Raw genomic sequence first — 24567 nt, 5'->3', positions numbered from 1 at the left:
TACTTTAATAATCAAAATGTAAGTGTTTATAAATGTTTAATTACCATTTTCTGTACAAGCAAGTCTATGAAGAAGGGGAAACCAGACAAGGCATGATGGTGCTGGATCTGTGAGTAATGCATCCAGGAAGTCATTGACAGTTACTTTTTCTTGCTTAAAATAAAAATTACAAGAAAAAAAGAATCTAATTAAAGATAACTGTATTCAATATATAAATATTTACACTATAAAACACTTCACTGTATGCATTAATACAGTGAAGTGTCTTATAGAACAGAAAATGACAAACACGGTCACCATGCCAACTAAGAAATCTCAATTGGTAATTTGTATTTTATAAGTTGGTCTAGCAGCTGTGAGGCTGACCTGCCCATTCTTTGTTATACAATAATTGTGGTCCGTATCTTGCAGGGATTGGCACAACTTCTGACAGTTGTGCCAATCTATCAATAGTCCAAGCAATCATATTCAGTTTTGATAGGATTACATAAAAACTACAGTTATGTGTAAAGTGTTTATCAAATTTTATCTTTTTTAATTGATTGGGGGGAAAATATTCAAAGATTGTTCATTCAGAAAAACATTATACTTTTTACCTAACGGAACTTTGCATTATTAATAGTTGTAAGTCAAGGGTTTGTAACTGTGAAAGTTATCTGCTAAAAGGTAAATCAGGTAAAGAAATTTAAAAGCATTCAATAGAATTTTCACAGAATTAGTTATCAACACTGTCCAACATCACAGCATGAGGTTGATTGATATCAGTTGTTTTGGCAATACATGAATTTAACACTAACAAGCAAGATAAACATGGCATTTTCACCTTATCACATGGTGCCTCCATAGCCAGGTGGGCAGGAGCAGCAGTGCATAGCACACGCTTCTTGATTAGATCGGAGTTCGAGCCTGTGCTCACCAAATACGGAGGATGCGGAAAGGTCAGGGAATGGCCACCGCATATCCCCGGAGCAATATGGCCTTAGTTGCTAATGCTCCTAAAAACCAAAAAAAAAAAAAACAAACAACAAACAACCTTATCACATGACTTCAGTTTACTTCATAATGGCTGTTCCACACCCCTCCACCAATAACTTTTGGCAGTAGTGCCTAGATCTTGAATAAATCTGTCAAGGCCTGATGCAGAATACATACTATTCTTTGGTATTCAAGTCTACCATATCAAGTTAAAAGGAAAGTGTTTTTACAAGTGGTAAGTTGTTGGATCTTCCTTTCATTTGTTTTGTGTTTATTTTGTTACAGAACAGAAAAAGTAACTGATGGTAACAGTTGGGTTCTCCTTTATGCATAACACTAAATGCTCTAAGTGAATTGAAAAAGAGTCCAAAAGCCATTCCAAAATTATAAGTGATGTGTTGGAAAGACATCTTACATATATCTAAGTATTCAATTATTGGGTAGATCAAAATTCCAAGCTGAGTTGAGTAGAACAAGTTGAATTGGATAGATCATTGATCTATCCAATTCAACTTGTTCTACTCAACTAATTGAGATCAATATTGGTGACTTATGACAAAGGCAGAATCCAGATTATAAACTGGAGAATTGCTGGTAGGCCCAATACCATATATAAGCATTTATACTCAATTCAATAAGATTGGAAAAGTCTCAAAGTAAGGTAACAGTAATAGCCATGTAGTGCAATGAAGCCACAGGCTTTTGCTGCACTGGCTGGATAAAAAAAAAAAATAATAAAAAAAAAAAAAAAAAAAAAGAGTGGACAAGAAAATGCAAATTATTTGGTTCCCTCCTTACTTAGGTAACTATCCAAGCAACCTTTGAATTTATTCACACTATCAGCCTCAACTATCTGTGAAGACAACCTGTTTCAGCAATCAATGACTCGCTGGCTAAAAGGAAAACTTCCTAAAATCTAGTCTAAACCTCTTCCTCTGTAATTTGAATTATGCCCCCAAGTTCTATAACAGTAAAAATTCTGCCTTCACTTTCATTTTACTAACCCTTCTCAGAGCCTTATAAACCTCTATCAAGTTATCTCGGAGGTGCCTGGTTGCCAAGCTCTGTAGTCCACATATTTGGAGCCTTTCCTCCATATGGTCACCCTTTTGCCGATCTCACTATGTGGGTTGTCTGCCTTCGGACCCTTTCAAAAAGCTCAATGTCTTTTTCAAAGGAGGTCTTGAACACAGTATTCCAATGTATTCTATCTATGACCTCCATATCTCTACAGGATAAAGGTATCTGAGTCCAGCAGATAACTGAATGCAATGATTTCCACTCTTCCACAGGGCAAGACATTTCTGGAACAAGTTATAACTGCAAGCAAGAAGTGGATACTACATGTGTGCATTCTTTGCAAAAGCAGAAGTTAAATCCCAAGAAAATCCAGATTACACATTCAAAAATGGAACCTTCCACCTGAAAAAGGTTGTTTCACCTAAAGTGGGATAATGAAGAGAATAATCTATTTTAAATTGCTATAGCAAAATCAAGCTGTCACTGCCAGTACAGTCAAAACTGACTTGGAACTTTTTTTTTTTTTGCTTTGAAAGCAGTGGAATGTATAATTTTATCAACAAAATATCGAAACTTTGGTAAAAAGACAGGAGTCAATGACTCAAGATAATGAAAACTATATCCTTCGGTAAAATAACATTAATTAGGTAGAGATGCTTCACTATACAGATACTCCCTGACTTACGACCTTCTGACTTATGACTATTCATAGTTTCAACAGTTGTATATATTAAATTTCAAAAAAAAAAATTAGAAATTAAAAAAAAATAAAAAGAATCACAAAAAAAAAAAAAAAAAAAAAAAAATAGAATTTGAGTCCTAATAAATAAGTCGCACTTGCTGATGACAATGTATGGCAATTACGGCATCTCGTGCTTAGTGCGGTGTCATTAAGCCTAGTTGCGCTAATATGACTCAGTCTCTCTCTGTTCTTCAAAGCTAGCGAATGTGATATTGTCGTTATGTGATTCCCAATCTTTTTGTTATCTCGGGAACCAAACTACCCTTCAATTGATATGACTAGCAAATGCAAAATTTATTCACCATCTCCTGTCAAGATGAAGAGAAAGACAATAAGCTTAGAGACGAAGCTGAAAATAATAACACAACACAAAAAGGTAAATCCATAATGGAACTGGCTCATGACTTTACCTTATCTCACTCGCCTATATCCACCATCATAAAGGACAAAGACAGAATTCATGAAGCAGTGAAGGCATCAACGCCTATCAGCTCAACAATAACGAAAAAAAGAACTGGGCCTATTCATGTGAGATGGAAAAGTTATTACTGTATGGACAGAGGACCAAACTCAGAAGCGTGTACCCCTGAGCTTATTAGCTATTCAGGCTAAAGCAAGAAGCCTTTTCAAAACTTTAGAGTTACGTGCAGGAGATGACTACAAAGAAACATTTGTTGCGATCGTGGATGGTTCAATAGGTTTAGAAAACATTACAATTTGCATAATGTGAAAGTAAGTGGGGAAGCAGCTAGTGCAGATACAGAAGCTGTTGAAGCTTTTAAAGAAGAGTTTAATCATATTGTTAAAGAAGGAGAATATTTGCCCAAGCAAATATTCAATGTGGATGAAACAAGCTTATTTTGGAAAAAAATGCCAGAACGTACATACATCTACAAAGAAGCTAAAACGATGCCAGGATTTAAGGCATTCAAAGATTGCATAACCCTACTTTTTGGAGGAAATGTAGCAGGATATAAGCTAAAACCATTGATGATTTATCATTCTGAAAATCCAAGGGCTTTAAAAATGATCAATAAACATCCCTTGCCAGTGTTTTATCAGCATAACAAAAAAGGCGTGGGTGACCATACCATTGTTTGAAAATTGGTACATAAATTGTTTCATCAGAGAAGTCAAGAATTATTGTCATGAAAAAGTCATCCCATTTAAAATTTTGTTAACGTTGGATAATGCACCCACATCCAGTGCACTTGGATGACATTCACCCTGATGTTAAAGTAGTGTACCTTCCACCAAATACTACATCAATTATCCAGCCCTTAGATCAAGGAATTACTGATAGTGAAAGTTTAAAGCTTATTACCTTTGAAAGACAATTTCTCAGGCTATTACTGCTACTCAAAAGAGGACAAACTCAGAGAGAATTTTGGAAGGCTTATATCATTTTTCATTGCACAATGAACATAGCTGCAGCATGGAATGAGGGTACTAATAAATGCATGAGCAGCATATGGAAGAATCTCATGTCCCTAGGTTTAATGAGGATAACACTATTACCGAAATTAGTAACAAAGTTGTAGAACTTGGAGAGCAGCTAGAATTGGAAGTGGATACAAATGATGTGGAGCAGTTTGTCGAAAACACAGAAGAAGAATTAAATAATGATGAGCTGGAACTAAAGACATTAGAGAAGAAGAAGAAGAAGAGAGAGAGAGAGAAAATGTAGAGGAAACACCAGAGCCTGCAAGAAAGTTTTCAGTGAAAAAGATGGCAAAGTCATTTACCATAATTAATAGGGGAATGCGGATGTTGGAAGAAATTAATTCAAATGTTGGAAGATATTAAAATGTGTTTGTTTTGTTTGTTTGTTATTTGGTTTTTAGGAGCATTAGCAACTAAGGCCATATTGCTCCGGGATATGCGGTGGTCATTCCCTGACCTTTCCGCATCCTCCGTATTTGGTGGTGACGGGCTTGAACCCCGGTCTAATCAAGAAGCGTGTGCTACGCACTGCTGCTCCTTCCCACCTGGCTGCGGAGGCGCCATTCAAATGTGTACAAAACTATTCAAGATGCCCTTGCTTGCTACAGGTAGATCTACAATGAAACAAAAAAAAAGCACAAAGTGTGCAGTCAACATTACACAAATTTTTCAAGAAGACTTCCACTGTTCCTTCACCATTATCTGCTGAAAAGTCTCTCTCTCTCTTCCTCACTCAATGAATAATTTTAATGTCTTTAACTGTGAAATTTTTACTTCCCTTTTCTTATTAAATTTATTATTATTATTACTGTTATTTTCTTATTAACCTTGGGAACAATACCCCTATAATACCATTGTTATTTATATTCGACTTATGACCATTTTGACTTATGATGGAAATACCAGAACAGAACTTATCATAAGTTTGGGAGTATCAGTATACATTAAAATTAAATTATGGTGTCTTTACTGATGCCAAAGTCACAGTGGCAAAACAACTCAATCAACAGGCCTTTATCAACCAAAAAATTATGCTCCTCATAGATATTATAGCAAGCTAAAACTTTTTTCAGTTTTAGAGTACCTACTACTTCCAAAAGAAGGGGGTTTGAGCATGGAAAAGCTTTCTCCCCACTCCCATCCCTCTAGCAGAAGCCTTTATGGCCAAATTTTAAGTAAGAGGTGTATCCAGGCACAGAAATGTACAAGTTATGGCTCTGGTATGACAATAATGTCCTAATAATCTAAAGCCAAAGCAAGGAGAAAATTAGGAAACTTCCACATGATATTAATATCAGTTTCATCCTGGAACTGAAGAAAAACCACACCCTCATCCTAGAAAACAATAGCCTCAACACCACCACTCTTTATTCAGGAAAATGGGCACAGATCTTGTGTTACATTTTAACTTGTTTTATTTTTCAAATAAAGAAGGACACTTTGTAAAGAATAGTAACTTTAAGGTTGTTCAAGAGTTCTAGCAATTGACCAGTTTTCCACATGCAATCTGATGTTCACTTGTCACTCACTTATAATTCATAACACCCACAGTTTGAACTGTAGTGATCACACTGTCTACTAAAGCTTTTTTTTTTTTTTTAATATATAAATATCTGATTTATTAACATCAGGCAGCTTTGTGGCAAGGTGGAACAGAGGGAGCACTGTGATCAAGACCATAAAATTTGAGTTTAAAAAATGGGACTGCTAGTCATTAGCCCCTACCACAAAAAAGTTTATAGATATACCCATGCTAGAGAGTATTATTAAATCACATAAATGTCATTTCTATTCTAAATCTTAAAGAATTATCCCAATATACTGAAAACACTCAAAAGGACATATGTATGAGGGGCATTCTTCTGAATATTACTTAAATTCAGCTTCAAAACAGTAGTATTTCAAGAACAATTATTGAACAGCCTCAAACATGAAATGGCAAACATTCACTTTAAAATAACAATGTCAAAATTCTATAGTCAGATCTTTTATTCGGAATTTCTGATCTCTGTAATTCAAACTATAACCTTTTTTTTAACATACATAAATTTACATTTTTTAAAGTGTTAGGAATAATGCATCCATTAACACACAATCTCTTAAAATCTTCTAGTACATGCTGCCACCACTTATTTGTGGTTATAATTAATAATAGATACAGTTTTAATAGATAGCAACAAGAACACAACTTTTAAAAATCAATGGAGGAGATCACACTTGTTGGCTGTTGTCCAAATTGGGTTAAGAAATCTGGAATTCTTTGGAATTCAGATCTAGAAGTTGATGAAATTGATTTATATATGCTAAATGCATAGATTGAAGAGGAATATTACTGCATTAAAAATAATAATAATCAAATTTTTATTTTTTTTTAAGAAGAACAAAAAAAAAATGCAAAAAGAATTTGTTGTTGTTGTTGTTGTCATTTGGTTTTTAGGAGCATTAGCAACTAAGGCCATATTGCTCCGAGAATATGCGGTGGTCAATCCCTGACCTTCCCGCATCCTCTGTATTTGGTGGTGACGGGCTCGAATCCCGGTCTAATCAAGAAGCGTGTGCTACGCACTTTTGCTCCTTCCCACCTGGCTACGGAGGCGCCCAAAAGAATTTGATTTTTGGCAATAATTTCTTTATAATGTTGGACAATTAGATCAAAAGAAGAACAATTTATGAACAGTTTTTGCAGTTTTAAAAATATTCCATGTTGCCAGCCAGTTGCAGAAACTTACTACCATAAAAGACACACACCAAACACAATGTAGTGTTCAGTGTCTCTTCTCAAATTTGAATGTTCATTACCTGTGTAACGTTACACAAATCATGTGACCAGTAAATGTGGTATTTTTTTAATGTATTACTTGATAATTGCATTTTAATCAATCAATTACAATGATATAAATTCACTGAAAAGAAAATCAGAATTAAAACAAGCTAATATAATGCCAAAATCTGGCAACACCCACTTTGGACATCTCTGTGTTAAGACAAAAATTTTCTGTCATTTTCTTATACATATGAACAATGGACTTGATAACAAGATATTCAAATTTATATGGTAGTTTTCTCTGATTTGTCTCGTATTATCTCTTGGCTCTACAAGCTCATAATGCTTAAACACATTGCCATTATCAAATCAGAAATACCATTTGGATTACTACAGCATGAATAATGGAACTAATTGAAACCTAATACATTATTAGGTTTCAATTAGTTCAATCTAACCCAGGCTATGATACAACAGCAATTATTTATAAAATGCATGTATTTCTAAAATTTGGCTTGTCTGTAGTAGTTGCATGTGATGCAAGGAAACAAGTATATGAGCTTATGAAGCATCAGCCAAAAAAAAAAAAAAAAAAAAAAATTCACACAACCATTCCCTCTAAATGTTTGTCCAGTTGCTCCTTAAATTTATTTAACCTATCAACTCCTACAACAACAGATGGAAGTTTGTTCCGGCAATTAACCACCTGCTGGAAAAAGGCAAATTTATCTATTCTACATCTGTCTTTCCTTAATTTGAATTTATGCCCCCTTAGATTCGTAATCTGAACAAGTGCAAGAATTTCTTCAGAATTCAGCGTGCTCAACCCATTCAAGGACGTATACAACTCAATCAGATCACTGTGCAGGTGCCTAGTCTCCAGCTGCTGCAATTTGCAGAACTTAAGCCTTTCTTGGTAACAGGATCCCTGCAATCCCCTCACCAACCTTGCTGCCCTTCTCTGTACACGCTCAAGCAAATCTACATCCTTCCTAAAATGAGGCCTCCAGACCTGTATGCAGTACTCAAGGCAGGGCCTGACCATTGCCTTACACAGAGGGATAATTACCTCCTTTTCCCTGCTAGCAAAATTACTATATATCACTGACAAAACCCCATGACCTGCCCTGTCTGCACTGCTCAGAAAACTTCATATCTGACTGCACAATTACTCCCAGGTCTTTTTCATTTTCTACCACCTTAAGTGTAGTACCACACAGTTGGTACGTTTCTCTGGGGTTACTTTTACCCATACGCAGTACTTTGCATTTGTCAAGGTTAAATTTCAGTTGCCACTTCTCAGCATATCTGCACAAATTTTCTAGATCCTGTTGCAGTAGCACACTGTCATTAGTGTCCTTAACAACCCTGCCAACCTTTGTATCATCTGCAAACTTCAACACTAAGCCTGATATACCTTCATCAATATCACTGATAAATATACAAAACAGTGGACCCAACACCAAACCCTGTGGCACTCCACTAATAACATTAGTCCATGAAGAGCAGCACCCATTGATTACCACCCTCTGTCTTCTCCCACTCAACCATCCTTTTATCCATTGTAGCAACTTACCCTTAATACCATTCTGCTCCAATTTGTACAGTAGTCTTCCATGTGCAACAGTTTCAAAAGCTTTCCTGAAATCCAAGTATATGATATCAAATTTATTTTTTGAATCCAGTTCCTTTGTAACCACATCATAATATCCTATCAAATTTGTCAGACAAGACTTTCCCTTAACAAACCCATGCTGTGTCTGAATTATTGCTGCAGTCTTGTCTAGATGATCCTGCAATGCATCTTTAACCAGTGACTCCATTACTTTACTCGGAATAGAAGTTAAACTAACTGGTCTGTAATTACTCATGTCACCCTTTGATCCCCTTTTTGTGAATTGGGGATACATTTGTACATTTCCAGTCAGTGGGGACCTCCCCTGAGTCCAAGGATGCTCTCATAATTATGGCTAGGGGTTTGCTTACTTCCTTTGCCGCCTCCTTTAATATAACTGGATAGATCCCATCCACCCCAGCTGCCTTTCTTATGTTTAACTTCAACAATTTCTCCTCCACTTTGCTCTCAGTTATTACAAAATCATTAAGCACCCTGTTACAACTTGATAGCCTTGTGGCATTTTCAAACCTTAATAACGCCTCATGTGTGAATGTAGATGCAAAATACTCATTCAGTTTGTTTGCTATCTGAGCAGGATTATCAACAGTCGAACCATCGATATCAAGTGGACCAATCAGATTCATCCCCTTCCTTTTAGAGTTTGTATAAGTAAAGAAATCCTTGTTATTTTTCTTAGTATCCTTTGCCAAAGATTTCTTGTAATCTGCTTCGCCTTTGTGACTTGATTACAGACTAGCTTATATCTGCCATAGGCTTCTGTGTCGCTTGATAATTTATATCCATCCCATGCATTTTTCTTCTCTGTCACGAGTCTCATTAGTTCATTTGATAACCATTTAGGCCTAAACCTTGAACAATATTTCTTAATAGGTATGAAACTTTTGGTAGCATCCACAATTAATTCCTTGAATGCTTCCCACTTAGAATTTACTGTTGGTAACATCGTCAGTTGATCCCACTGTACAGAATTTAAAAACTGTCTGAGACCACTGTACTCACCTTTACGGAAGCAAAAACCATTTCATTTACCCCTGATGGTAATTATATCTTTAAGTAAATCCCACATAAGTACACTGTGATCACTGCCACCTAGTGGTTCCTTTATCTGCAAATTCTTAATACACGAATGATCATCAAATTCATCCTGTTATGCAGGAGGAATAAATGGAGTTTCCTAGTGGAAGAGTCCATAACCAGACAACACTGGTCATGGGCATAATTCAAACTGATGGCTTTCCACTCAATAGATTCAAGTCATTACCATGTCCTGTTGCAGCAGCATAGTGTCAGTAGTGTCCTTGACAACCCTGCCAACCTTTGCGGATGATACAAAGGTTGGCAGGGTTGTCAAGGACACTACTGACACTATGCTGCTGCAACAGGATCTGGAAAGGTTGAGCAGATGGGCTGAGAGGTGGCAAATGAAGTTTAACATTGACAAATGTAAAGTACTACACATGGGAAACAGCAACCCCAGAGCAACATATCAACTCTGTGGTACTACACTGACAGTGGTAGAGAATGAAAGGGACTTGGGGGTGATTGTGCAGGCAGATATGAAGTTCTCTGAGCAGTGCAGACGGGCTGCAAGAGTAGATCATGGAGTATTGTCAATGATATACAGGAATTTTTCCAGCAGGGATAAGGAGGTGATTATTCCATTGTATAAGGCAATGGTCAGGCCACACCTAGAGTACTGTATACAGGTCTGGAGGCCTCATTTCAAGAAGGATGTAGAGCTGCTGGAACGAGTACAGAGAAGGGCAACAAGGTTAGTGAATGGAACAAAGGGGTGCTCTTACGAAGAAAGGCTTAAGTTTTGCAAATTACAGTGTCTGGAGACTAGGCACCAGCGAGGTGATCTGATAGAGGTGTATAAAGCCTTGAATGGTTTGAGCATGCTCAATGCTGATGGGATTCTTCCTCTAGCTCAGAATAATCACCTGAGAGGGCATAAATTCAAATTGAGGAAAGACAGATGTAGGATAGACGTGCGGAAATTTGCCTTTAGCCAGCGGGTGGTTGGTTGGTGGAACAGACTGCCATCTCTTGTGGTGGAGGTTGATAGCCTAAATAAGTTTAAGGCTCAGCTGGACAGGTATTTTGAACGAACAGAGGGGTGAAGTGGAAGTGGGTTTTTTTTTTTTTTTTTTGGCTGATGCTGCATAAACTTGCTTTCTTGCATCAAATGCCTCTACTAATGCTTGTTGTTTGTTTGTTATTTGGTTTTTAGGAGCATTAGCAACTAAGGCCATATTGCTCCGGGATATGCGGTGGTCATTCCCTGACCTTTCCGCATTCTCCGTATTTGGTGGTGACGGGCTCGAACCCTGGTCTAATCAAGAAGCGTGTGCTATGCACTGCTGCTCCTTCCCACCTGGCTACGGAGGCGCCTACTAATGCTAATGCTAATGCTAATGTCAGAGGAAATGACAATAAAGTAGAAGTAATTTTGTAGAAAGACTTCTGCTTTAATATTCTGTATTCATAGTATGTAAATGATTCCATTAAAACACTGATTCCTAATCAAGACAAGTAATACAAATAATATTAAATGAAACCTGTGTAATTATCATATAAAAACAAATTACTGAGACTTACTGGGAAGACATAGGATGATTTGTTTTCATCATATCCAAATGAAGGTGATTCAAATACTGAAGATGGAACAGCAAGAATTATTTTCAAAAATTCAGAAAATTTGTTTTGTACTAAATGTCCTGCATTATCTGATATGAGAGAAAAGATATCTGAAAAGGAAACAGCAAATTAAAATAAACATAATGCAATTTTCAAAGGTAACGGTTTATTTAAAAATTAATATTTCACTGAAAAACATTTGTAATCCGAAGAAGCTAAAGCTACTCACAAGACAAAAAATTTATGCAAACTATACGTCAGACAAAAAAAATTTATTTTCTGCAAAATCTGCTCCAGTTACAAAACATAATGTAAATCCTTGATCATAAGGAAACATTCACTTTGAAAAAAATTAAAATGATAATAAGACTGCAGTACATTATATTATGGAATTTTATACTGGAGTCAACTGTTCTAGCATAGGATCTATGCATTTTATAAAGACTAAGAATATTCAGAGCTCTATGAGCATAACCAATAGGCTTCTTTTTTTTTTTTTTATATAAACCACAAACACGAGAGGTATTAGAACCTATAGTACTTAGTACCGTGCTTGGGTTGGAGGCTGAGAATACGAAAGAAGATATTTGTTGACATTGGACTTGAACTTCTGTGGACTGTAATTTTCAGGAAATATGTATGAAGGAAGGTTGTTCCAGAAAATGGCAGTTGAATGAATAAACAAGGAAGATGAAAAGCTAGTTCTGTGAGTTTGATGTTGGACAGTAAATGGATGTTGGCTGGTGGCAGCACATGTTCGGACTGTTTTGAAAGAGAGAGAGGGAATTATAGAAGCCAATTCAGAAGAACAGTGCCCATGGAAGTATCTGTAGAAGAGGCATGCAGCAGAAACTACGTCTATGAGACAGCAAGTGGAGAGACTTTGTTAAAGATGAATCATTAATTAGCCTAACTGCCCTCTTCTGAATGGAATCAAGAAGCCTGAGAGAGGTTTTGGGGGCACCGCCCCAGATGTGGGAACAATATTCCATGGCAGGGAGGATTTGCGATTTATACAGAGTGAGCAGCTGTTTGGAAGAAAAGTAACGCTGAGAGCGAAAGAGACAACCAAGTTTTTTAGATGCAGAGGAAGCAATATTTGTAATGTGCTTGTGCCAAGAGAGATTAGAAGTCAGGGTAATCCCCAAAAGAGATATATCATTTTGCCTGGAAATCGGAGTGTCACTAAAGATAAGCATAGGAGCAGAAGAATCCTTTTTGCGAGATATAAGACAAGACTGAGTTTTAGAAGGGTTGAAACCAACTAAGTTGTCTTTGCCCCACTGGAGAATTACCTGAAGATCGGCATTTAAGGAATTGGTAGCAGATTTTCGAGAAGTTGAAGCTGATTGAGCAAGACAAGGTTTCTCAAAATGGAAAGTGGAATGCAATGTGCTATCATCGGCAAAACTATGGATAGGATTTCCAGTCAATGGAAGATGGTCATTAATATACAAGAGGAAAAGAGTGGGGGAAAGAACTGACCCTTGGGGGACACCAGCATTAGTGGAGAAGTTAGAAGACAGAGAGCCATCTACCATCCCCCCTCAGTGAGGGATCAGAGAGAAAACTGGATAACCAATTACTAAAAACATTTGGCAAACCATAAGATGGAAGCTTGTTTAGAAGACGTTTATGCCAAACACGATTGAAAGCCTTTGAGATATCAAGAGCAACTACTTGTGTTTCGCCGAACCTTTCCATTGAATTCGTCCATTGAAATGGGTAACATAAGCCAGAATATCGCCAGTGGATCGACACTGACGGAATCCATACTGGTGATCGTTGATCAGATGGAAGGTTTCTAGGTAGTTTAAGAGTTGGCGGTGAATTGATTTCTCCATTACGTTAGGAAGAGTAGAAGTAATTGCAATGGGACGATAATTGGATGGGAGGGATTTGTCACCCTTTTTAGGAACTGGCTGGATATGAGCAAATTTACAAGCAGAAGGAAAAACACCTTTGGAATAAGAAAGTGAAAAAAGGAGGCAAAGAATAGGAGTAAGTTCAGGAGCACAGGTTTTGAGAACAAGTGGAGAAATACCATCGGGACCTGGAGCTTTCTTAGCATCAATATTCGTCAAAATCCTTCTGACATCCTTTTGACGGAAGACCACAGGAGGCATTGAATGGAGCATGTTGGGAATGGTGGGAGGTGTTTTACCAAGATCATTAATACATGAGTTGGAAGAAAAATGGGATGCTAGCAGGTCAGCTTTATCCTTGGCTGAAGTAACAACAGAACCATCTGGTTTGGACAGAGGTGGGAGGAGAGATGGGCAAAAGTTGCAGCCAATAGCTTTGGCAAGAGACCAGAATGCTTGGCTACCATTAGGGCAAGAAGCAAGTTTTCTACTCTTAGCCTGTTCAAAGTCTAGTTTGAACTGATTAATAACTGCTTTACAATTCTTGCGAGCTTTGGTGAAGGCAGAAAATGAAACTGAAGAATTAGAAACAAACCAATTATGATATGCAACCTACTTCTCTTGAACAGCCTTAGCACATTTATTGGAAAACCAAGGTTTAGATAAAGGACGAGATTTTAAAGTGGAGTGTGGGATAAAGGATTCCATTCCTGCAAGAATAATTTCACTGACACTATCTGAGCAAACGCTGACATCAGAAGTTTTGAAACAGTAATCCAACCAAGGAAAAGAAGAAGAGAAGTCTTGCAGGTCATCCTATTTTGCATTCTTGTAATGCCAAACAACACGAGGTTGGGAATAGCCATGAGATAAAGGTTCCATTGGAGAAGAGACAATCACCAAGTTGTGATCTGAAGTGCCTAAAGGACCACTCACTTCGACCATGTACTTAGAAGGGTTGTTTGTGAGAAAAAGATCAAGCGTATTGGCTGTATGATTAGGATTATCCTGTATTCTTGTAGGTAAATGAACAATCTGTGCAAGGTCATTAGCAATTGCAAAAGCCTCAGCATCTCGACCAGCTGGGTCGGTGACTAGAAAACGGAAGCCAGCAGGAGTTGTGAACATTAAAATCACAAAGGAAAATTACCTCACTGTTAGGAAAGTTGGACTGGAGAAAGTCAAGTTGCAAAGAGAGGAAGTCAAAGAGCTCCAAGTGATTGGTGGAGTTGAGAGAACGGTAGAGACAACATATGAATTTGACACAATGAGGTAGAGAGATTTTAAGCGAGAGAAGATCAAAGAGAGGAGATTCCAAATTGCCAAGTCTCTGACAGGGAATATCAGAACGGATATATGCACAAGTACCACCTTTGAGGCAAAAGGAATCATACAGTGAATAATTTGGGCATCCGAGATGAGCAGTAGTTGAATCAACCGATAACTGAGATTCTGTCAGAAAAAGTACATGGGGTTTGGAAGACTGCAAGTGGAAATGGACATCATTGAGATTAGAATTGAGACCAAGTATATTTGTGAAAAGAATTAGGAAGTGCTTGAGAGGTTTAGATCTTTTTGCAGATAAGCGTGCTCTATTAGTTTGACAATTCATGGTGTATTCAATAGTAAGAAAAAGTGGGTGGGACATGCTGTATGAAGTAATGAAATTTTTGGATATGGCATACACATGGTAAGAATATACCCAGATCCTTGACATAATGTGGCCTCGACAATGCTCCCCGCATACACACTACTCGGACTTCCTCCAGTCACTATCTGGCAGAGTAGAGGTAGCAAGATTATACGCTAGCTGATCCGGAAGCCTCCTAGAGAGTTACCAAAATGTTCGGTCCGGTGTACTAACTAGCGGCCAGCCTGCAAACACCGTTTTAGAGCTGTACCCTTGAAATGTAAGGAATATTGGATCTCGCCCCAATGTTCATCGTAACCTCAAAAGTCATCAATCAGGCTGAATGCAAGTTGAAAGTAATTTGTGCTAAAATAAATATAGGTTTCATTATTATTCCAAAATTAAAATCCTCTCATAGAGTGAGAGGATTTTTGGAAAATGCACTGTAACACCTCTCCCCCCAAACACAACCCACATACTAATCAAACTTCGAAAGAGGTTGACACTCTTGCAGTTGTTCGACAGACGTCATTAGATCATGGCTTGATTTGAAGTCTGGATTTGAAGACTCCTCACACCGAAGAGAAAGGATATGTGAATGTGCCTAAATAGCAGCAATTAAAACACTGATATTTGTTGCACTTTTTGAAAGAATGGAATCTCAAAATAAGTGGAAATCACTGTTTGTCTTCTCCCTTCCCTGTCTAAGAACAAACACATTCTGGGCACATCTGCTCTGTATATAAATAACTTTAAGGGGTGTGTCAGGGTAGTTAACTTTACAAGAACACTAAGTCTTAATTGTTTATACAGTAATGTCGAAAGTGTCGTCAATAAAATGAGTGAATTGGAACTGCAGGTTAGGACAAGTAACACTGACATAATAGGGCTTACAGAAACGTGGTACCACCCGGAGATAGGGGATGACGAGTTTCAGTACGGTATGTATAATATGTTTAGGAAGGACAAGGAAGTTAGAAGGGGTGGAGGAGTCATGCTTCTTATCAAAAGCAGCCTTCCCCGATTCAGACGTTTCGCATGCTAATATAGAATCTTTATGATGTGAGATAGTTCAAAGTAAAGGTATAATGAGAGTAGGAGTAATCTACAGGCCAAGTAATCATGATGATAATGATCACAGCCTTTACATGCAAATGGAATGGGCAAGTAAGTGTGAATGTGAATGGTAAAGGGAAGGGTTATTGCTTTCATAAAGGCGACTATGATGGACTGAGACAGTATTTAAATTCTATACAGTGGGACAAACTGATGATGTTACCAACAGCAAATGCAAAATGGGAAGCATTCAAAGAACTTACCTTGGAAGCTACTAGGCTTTACATACCAACCAAGAAATATTGTTCAAGATTTAGGCCTAAATGGATGTCAGATGAACTGATGAGGCATATGGCAGAGAAGAAACGTGCATGGGATGCATACAAATTAACACATGACACAGAAGCCTACGATAGATACAAGTTGATCTGTAACCAAGTTGCAAAGGAGGTTAGGCAGGCGAAGGCAGATTACGAGAAATCTTTGGCAAGGGATGCAAAGAAAAACAGCAAAGAGTTCTTTACTTATGTAAACTCTAGAAGGAAGGGGATGAATCAGATTGGACCACTTGATATCGATGGGTCAACTGTTGATGATCCTGCTCAGGTAGCTAACAAACTAAATGAATATTTTGCATCGACATTCACACATGAGGAGTTATTTAGAGAGGGGAAAGCCAGAGGTGTATTCAACTCTAGCAGTAAGCTAGAGAATCTTGTAATAACTGAGAGTAAAGTGGAGGAGAAACTGTTGAAGATAAACACAAGAAAGACACCCGGGGTGGATGGGATCTATCCAGTTATATTAAAGGAGGCAGCAGAGGAAGTAAGCAAACCCTTAGCCATAATTATGAGAGCTTCCTTGGACTCAGGGGAGGTACCCACAGACTGGAGATGTGCAAATGTGACCCCAATTCACAAAGGAGGATCAAAGGCTGACACAAGTAATTATAGACCTGTTAGTTTAACTTCTGTTCCAGGAAAATTAATGGAGGCACTAGTTAAAGAAGCACTGCAGGATCATTCAGACAAGAATTCAGTTATAGCTCGGACCCAGCATGGTTTTGTTAAGAGGAAGTCTTGCCTGACCAATTTGATTGGATACTATGATGCAGTCACAAAGGAACTGGATGCAGGGAATAACTTTGATATTATATACTTGGATCTTAGAAAGGCTTTTGATACTGTTGCTCATGGAAGACTGCTGCACAAATTGGAGCAGTGTGACATTGGAGGCAAATTGCTGCTGTGGATAAAGGGGTGGCTGAGGTAATCAATGGTAATCAATCAGTGGTAATCAATGGACACTGCTCGTCGTGGACTAATGTTATTAGTGGAGCCCCTCAGGGCTCAGTGTTGGGTCCATTATTGTTTTCTGTATTCATAAATGATATTGATGATGGTATATCAAGTTTAATGTCAAAGTTTGCAGACGATACAAAAGTAGGCAAGGTTGTCAAGGACACTACTGACACTATGCTGCTGCAACAGGATCTGGAAAGGTTGAGCAGATGGGCTGAGAGGTGGCAAATGAAGTTTAACATTGACAAATGTAAAGTACTACACATGGGAAACAGCAACTCCAGAGCAACGTATCAACTCTGTGGTACTACACTGAAAGTGGTAGAGAATGAAAGGGACCTGGGGGTGGTTGTGCAGGCAGATATGAAGTTCTCTGAGCAGTGCAGATGGGCTGCAAGAGCAGCTCGTGGTGTATTGTCAATGATATATAGGAATTTTTCTAGCAGGGATAAGGAGGTGATTATTCCCTTGTATAAGGCAATGGTCAGGCCACACTTAGAGTACTGTATACAGGTCTGGAGGCCTCATTTCAAGAAGGATGTAGAGCTGCTGGAACGAGTACAGAGAAGGGCAACAAGATTAGTGAATGGAACAAAGGGGTGCTCTTACGAAGAAAGGCTTAAGTTTTGCAAATTACAGTGTCTGGAGACTAGGCACCAGCGAGGTGATCTGATAGAGGTGTATAAAGCCTTGAATTGTTTGAGCATGCTCAATGCTGATGGGATTCTTCCTCTCGCTCAGAATAATCACCTGAGAGGGCATAAATTCAAATTGATGAAAGACAGATGTAGGATAGACGTGCGGAAATTTGCCTTTAGCCAGCGGGTGGTTGGTTGGTGGAACAGACTTCCATCCCTTGTCGTGGAAGTTGATAGCCTAAATAAGTTTAAGGCTCAGCTGGACAGGTATTTTGAACGAACAGAGGGGTGAAGTGGAAGTGGTTTCTTTTTTTTTTTTTTTTATTTTATTTTTTTTTTTTTTGGCTGATGCTGCATAAGCTTGCTTTCTTGCATCAAATGCCTCTACTAATGCTAATGTCTTATTATGGGTGATTTTAATTTGCCTCTAATTGATTGGAATAAATGGGAGGGAAATTCCACATGGGGGATAAAATTTTTAAATCAACTAGATGATTGCTATTTGTATCAACATGTCAGGGAAAGTACTAGGGAAAGAATACTCTAGACCTCATCATTATCCATGAACCAGATGACATAATAGGGCTGACAGGAATCACTAGCAGGAAGTGATCACAGAGTTCCACGGTGGACAATGAAGAGAGAGGTAGCAGTAGTTAAAGGCAAAGGAATGGGTTATAATTTCAGGAAAGAAAATTATGATGGCTTAAGGTGCTACATGGCCTCTATTAACTGGGTAGATATCTCACAGAGAGCAAATATAATTGAACCATGGTATACCTTTAAAACATTAATCACAGAAGCCTTGAATACATATACACCATTAAAAAAATACTCCATGAGAAAGATTCCAAGTTGGATGAATAAGGAAGTTGCCAGATTGCTTGAGCAGGAGAAGACGGCATGGAAAAGTTAGAGCAATAAAAAGTACTGAAGCCTATAACAGCTACAAATTGATCTGTAATAGTGCCACAGAAAAGGTTAGGCTGGAAAAGGCAGATTATGAGAAATCGCTGGAAAAAAGAGCAAAGGGGAGGAATAAGGAAGTCTTCACATATATAAATGTAAAGAAGAGAAGAACAAACCAGATTGGACCCTTAATGTAATGGATGTGAGATAGTATTAGATACCCCAGCTGAAGCTACAGATGAACAAGTTACTCTGCATCGATATTTACTGAAGAAAAACTCTTTACGTCAATGGGAAATTACGGGAGTGAAGCTGAACAAAATGTAATTAATGATGTTGAAATTTCATGTTTATTTAATGAAAAAACTTTCAAGCCTACAGGCCAGTAAGGCTTCCGGGGTTGACGGCATATACCCTATAATCTTAAGGGAGGCGGCAAGTGAGTATGTCTCCAATACATAAGAGTGGTTCTAAGGGTGAAGTGGTAAATTATCGGCCAGTTAGTTGAACTTGAGTAGTAGGGAAACTCATGGAGACAATGATCAAAGTTGGAATTCAGGATCATTTAGATATAAATGGAATTCAGAATGATACTCAGCATGGTTTTGTAAAGGGAAAATCATTTTTAACTAATCTGGTTAGCTATTTTGACAAGGTCATTCAAGAGCTGGACGACTTTGGGAATAATTTTGACATTGTTTCTTTGTATTTCAGCAAAGCATTTGACTCAATCCCACATGAGCATTTATTTTATAAGCTGTTCCAGCTTATAAAGTAAATGTTATGTCTAAATGTGATGTCTAAATTTGCAGATGATGTAAAGATTGGTAGAGTAGTTAATAATCGCCCACAAGCAGAGCTTCTTCAGAATGGCCTAGATAGACTTCAGGGATGGTCAGAAAAATGGCAGCAATGCTTTAATCCAGCAAAGTGCAGGTATTGCACTTGGGGAACAGTAACCCCAACATAACTTATACATTTGGTGGAGTTGAACTAAAGCCGGTAGTGGAGGAAAGTGACTTAGGTGTTACGATACGGTCAGACTTTAAGTTCTCTGAGCATTGTAGACAGATTACAAGGAAGGCCCATGGTGTCCTATCGATGATTTATCAAACAATTGCTAGTATAGATAAGGACGTCATGATCCCATTATATAAGGATATTGTTAGACCACATTTGGAATACTGGATATTGATGGTTCAACGCATGAGGAGTTATTCAGGAAGGAGAATGATGTAGGTAAAGTAAACATTGGCAGTGAGCTGGATGATTTTGTAATAACTGAGAGGAAAGTGGAGGAGAGATTGTTGAGGATAAACATAAAAAAGGCACCTGGGGTGGATGGGATCTATCCAGTTATATTAAAGGAGGCAGCAAAGGAAGTAAGCAAACCCCTAGCCATAATTATGAGAGCTTCTTTGGACTCAGGGGAGGTACCCATAGACTGGAGATCAAAGGCTGGCACAAGTAATTATAGACCTGTTAGTTTAACTTCTGTTCCAGGTAAATTAATGGAGGCACTGGTTAAAGAAGCACTGCAGGATCATCTAGACAAGAATTCAGTTATAGCTCAGACGCAGCATGGTTTTGTTAAGGGCAGGTCTTGCCTGACCAATTTGATTGGATACTATGATGTAGTCACAAAAGAACTGGATGCAGGGAATAACTTTGATATTATATATTTGGATCTTAGAAAGGCTTTTGATACTGTTGCACATGGAAGACTGCTGCACAAATTGGAGCAGTGTGGCATTGGAGGCAAATTGCTGCTATGGATAAGGGGATGGTTGAGTGGCAGAAAACAGAGAGTGGTAATCAATGGACACTGCTCAACGTGGACTAATGTTATTAGTGGAGTTCCTCAGGGTTCAGTGTTGGGTCCGTTGTTGTTTTCGGTGTTTATGAATGATATTGATGATGGGATATCAAGTTTAACGTCCAAGTTTGCAGATGATACAAAGGTTGGCAGGGTTGTTAAGGACACTACTGACGCTATGCTGCTGCAACAGGATCTGGAAAGGTTGAACAGATGGGCTGAGAGGTGGCAAATGAAGTTTAACATTGACAAATGTAAAGTACTACATATGGGAAACAGTAACCCTAGAGCAACGTATCAACTCTGCGGTACTACACTGACAGTGGTGGAGAATGAAAAGGACCTGGGGGTAATTGTGCAGGCAGATATGAAGTTCTCTGAGCAGTGCAGACGAGCTGCAAGAGTAGCTCATGGTGTCTTGTCAATGATATACAGGAATTTTTCTAGCAGGGATAAGGAGGTGATTATTCCCTTGTATAAGGCAATGGTTAGGCCACATCTTGAGTACTGTATACAGGTCTGGAGGCCTCATTTCAAGAAGGATGTAGAGCTGCTGGAACAGGTACAGAGAAGGGCAACAAGATTAGTGAATGAAACAAAGGGTTGCTCTTACGAAGAAAGGCTTAAGTTTTGCAAATTACAGTGTCTGGAGACTAGGCACCGGCGAGGTGATCTGATAGAAGTGTACAAAGCATGAATGGTTTGAGCATGCTCAATGCCAATGGGATTCTTCATCCTGCTCAGAATAATCACCTCAGAGGGCATAAATTCAAATTGAGGAAGGACGGATGTCAGATAGATGTGCGGAAATTTGCCTTTGGCTAGCGGGGTGGTTGGTTGGTGGAACCGACTTCCATCACTTGTTGTTGAAGTTGATAGCCTAAACAAATTTAAAGTTCAACTGGACAGGTATTTCGAACAAACGGGGGGTGAAACGGGAGTGGTGTGTGTTTTTTTTTTTTTTGGCTGATGCTGAATAAGCTTGCTTTCTTGCATCATATGCCTCTACTAATGGTAATGCTAATGCTAATACTGTGTTCAAGTATGAAGACTGCACCTAAAGAAAGACACTTCTTCTTGAAAGGGTCCAAAGATGGGTAACTCGCCTGGTGAGATCGGAAAAAGGGAGTCCATATGAGGAAAGACTCAGAATATGTGCATTGCAGAGCTTGAAAACTAGGCACCTTAGTTTTCAAGTTCTTTCAAAGGAGACTTGATTGAGGTGTTTAAATCTCTGAGAGGCATAAGCGAAATGAATGAGGATAAAATTTTCATGGTTATAAATGATTCTAGAACTAGGGGCTATAATTTCAAGTTAAGGGGGAGATGTTTAGGCTTTTGCAGGAAGTTTTATTTTAGCCAGCGAGTTATAAATTACTGGAATAAGTTACCTACATGGGTGGTAGAGGCTGACAGTTTGGGGAAATTCAATGGTCGGCTGGATAATTACCTAGATAATTACCTAATAATAATAATAATTATTATTATTATTATTTTATTCTTATCATTTTATTTTATATATTTTTTGTTATTTTATTATTATTGTTATTTATTCATTTTATTATTATTATTATTATTATATATATTTTTTGGTTGGTGTAGCATAAGCCATAGGCTTCCTTGCACGATGTGGCCATTGCTAATTCTAATATAATATTAGTCATTCACCTAGGTGTTCAGTAAAAGTGTTAGTTTCAAAGAAATTATTTCATTTTCCAATACTAAGTATGCAAATATGCAAGTTATGTACAGTCACACCAGAGGCATGACTTACATATTTGTATGATGATTAAACCACAAAAACTTTCCTAACAGAAGATTGCCAAATTAGTGAACATTTATGGCTATCGATAAGCATTTGAGGCAAAAGAATAAATTTCAACATTCTACAAGGTCAACTGCAAGCCTGCCATAAAAATGGTGAAGAAATTCTTGACAGAGTACAAGAGATCCAGAGACTTGACAAATTGTTGCTACCTATGGATTCCCCTACATCTCTCTTTGATGTTCTTTAACAATAGCAACTGTATCCTTTTCAGCTGCAGAAAGTGCAGCTGAAAAGGATCATTAACTTCAGCTCCCTCAACAACAGAGAGGGCCGTTTATAGTTCTGTCAATGGCTCCTCTGTTGTCATACCCAAAATACTCGTTTTGCAAGTCAGATACTGTTTTATTGATGAAGCAACCTTTTCACAGGAATAGAACCATCAACTCATTCAATTTGCATGAGTGTGCGCCTCCATAGCCAGGTGGGAAGGACAAGCAGTGCGTAGCATACGCTTCTTGATTAGACCGGGGTTTGAGCCCATCACCACCAAATACGGAGGATGCGGAAAGGTCAGGGAATGACCACCGCATATCCCAGAGCAATATGGCCTTAGTTGCTAATGCTCCTAAAAACCAAATAACAAACAAACAAACAAACAAGCATGAGTGTGCTCAAGAAAAGCAGAATGGTATAACGGCAATGTTCTATCACGAGCAATTCCCTATTAATATCTTGTGCAGAATTATTGGAGTTAATCGTGCCATACATTTTTCACAGTAGTTGACAGATCATGCATGGCAACACTTTTTGGATATTTTCTGGGACTACTTATCTGGGAGCTATAGCCTGAGAGAAAAGGATCCCACCTCATTTATTTTTGGAATCATTTGTTTATCAAAATTTCTACCCCTGCCATTCTCAGTACCTTCCCCAGCACTTTCTTCTATGCATGAATGTCAAAACCACTTATTTTTGATTTACCTTTTTACAGAGAGTTTTCTTCGTGTATGTTTAGTTTAGAGATAGATAGAAATTGTCCCACGCCATCGCACACTGGGGTAAAATTTGTTCGTGTATTCCCTACTTTGTTGTGATTTTAGCACTTGACTATAAATAATCATGAACAAGAAATGAAAATCTGACGGTTCAGGGCTTGGCTTTGGTCCAGGAATATATGAAGTTCAGAGCCATTTTGACAAATTTACCTAAAAATGTTCTGCCACAAACAACTTCACATGAGTTCAGAGTGAAGAAGACTTGAAATCACTGTGAAATAAATTTTTCTCCTAGGAATAAGGATTGGAAAGCAACAAAATTTTGTGAAAGGTACAGAGAAGTGTTATTGTTAATACCATATAGTTAAAATTTAAGAGAACTGCAAGCTTTAGCAGTGCTGCCTAAATGAACCTGTTTCAAAATTTTCCCTAAACTCAATGAAAGTTTTACTAATGTTAGTTATTGATGAAGATTTTTTTATTCCTGGTGTCTGTAATGACAAAAGACAGACTAAAATCATGACTATACATCCAAAAAATTTTGGGTGTATAGTTGTGGGCCACACACTGAAGCATATAATATGCTTCAGTGTGTGGCCCACGAGAGTTGGTGCATTCAAATATCTGAAAATTATAATAAAAACAACCTAAACTTGCCTTATTATGAATTATGTGAAATGCCAATTTGCATCACATCACATGAGAGCACAACAGTTATTCTTGAATACATATCTATTTGTTTTGTTTTTTTATGAAAAAAACCTGAAATTTGGCAAACGTACCAATATGCTTGCCAAATTTTATTCTACCTAACTGAGATATAAGTAAAGGGGGGAAAGCAATTAAAGCTTCCTGGTTGAAATTACCATGCAAAATTGAGTCATACTACAAGTCATTCAATTCATGTTGCCATATTTTCAACATCACAGATTTAATGGAAATGGTTATTTGAATTTTGACAATATTAGCATGAAGTATAAATAAAAAATGCTGGATTTAATGTGGTATCATGAAGGTGTCATCAATCAGTACATTAGATCAAGCAGAAATAATAGCCTTCTCTAGAAGAATAATGAGAAAAGCTGATCCCACTGCCACACAATCATGGCTTACAACTCCAATGTTTCTGATAACACTGCTTAAATTTTACATACGAACAATATCCACTGAAAATACAATGAATATTGTGAATTATACAAATAGCAGCATAGAGGTCATGAATGACAACTGTTGATTTATTTATTTTATGCATTCTTTTAAAATATTGCAAAAACTTACATCTTAGTTTATCTACTAATTTTCCTGAGCACAATGTTGCCAAGGCCACTTTGACCGAAAAGACTTTCACTTTACCAGCTACATCTCT

General features: G+C 37.8%; 1 protein-coding gene across 1 annotated transcript in view; it reads right to left on the bottom strand.

The window, feature by feature from the left end:
* The window catches only part of LOC150086575 (dystrobrevin beta-like), a 116172-nt gene that overhangs the window by 69952 nt on the left and 21653 nt on the right, over positions 1-24567 (bottom strand). Inside the window, exons 5-7 of the mRNA XM_090371462.1 lie at positions 24480-24565; positions 11185-11333; positions 45-153 (exon numbers count right to left, since the gene is read on the bottom strand). Coding sequence (XP_090227588.1) covers positions 45-153; positions 11185-11333; positions 24480-24565 — 344 coding nt within the window. The remainder of the gene's footprint in view (positions 1-44; positions 154-11184; positions 11334-24479; positions 24566-24567) is intronic.

The sequence above is a fragment of the Mastigoproctus giganteus genome, chromosome 4 (genome assembly GCF_048544385.1).
Source record: "Mastigoproctus giganteus isolate SK-2022 chromosome 4, ASM4854438v1, whole genome shotgun sequence".
Lineage (NCBI taxonomy): Eukaryota > Metazoa > Arthropoda > Arachnida > Uropygi > Thelyphonidae > Mastigoproctus > Mastigoproctus giganteus.
The sequence above is the reverse complement of the archived record's forward strand: the minus strand, read 5'-3'. Positions and strand labels throughout refer to the sequence as shown.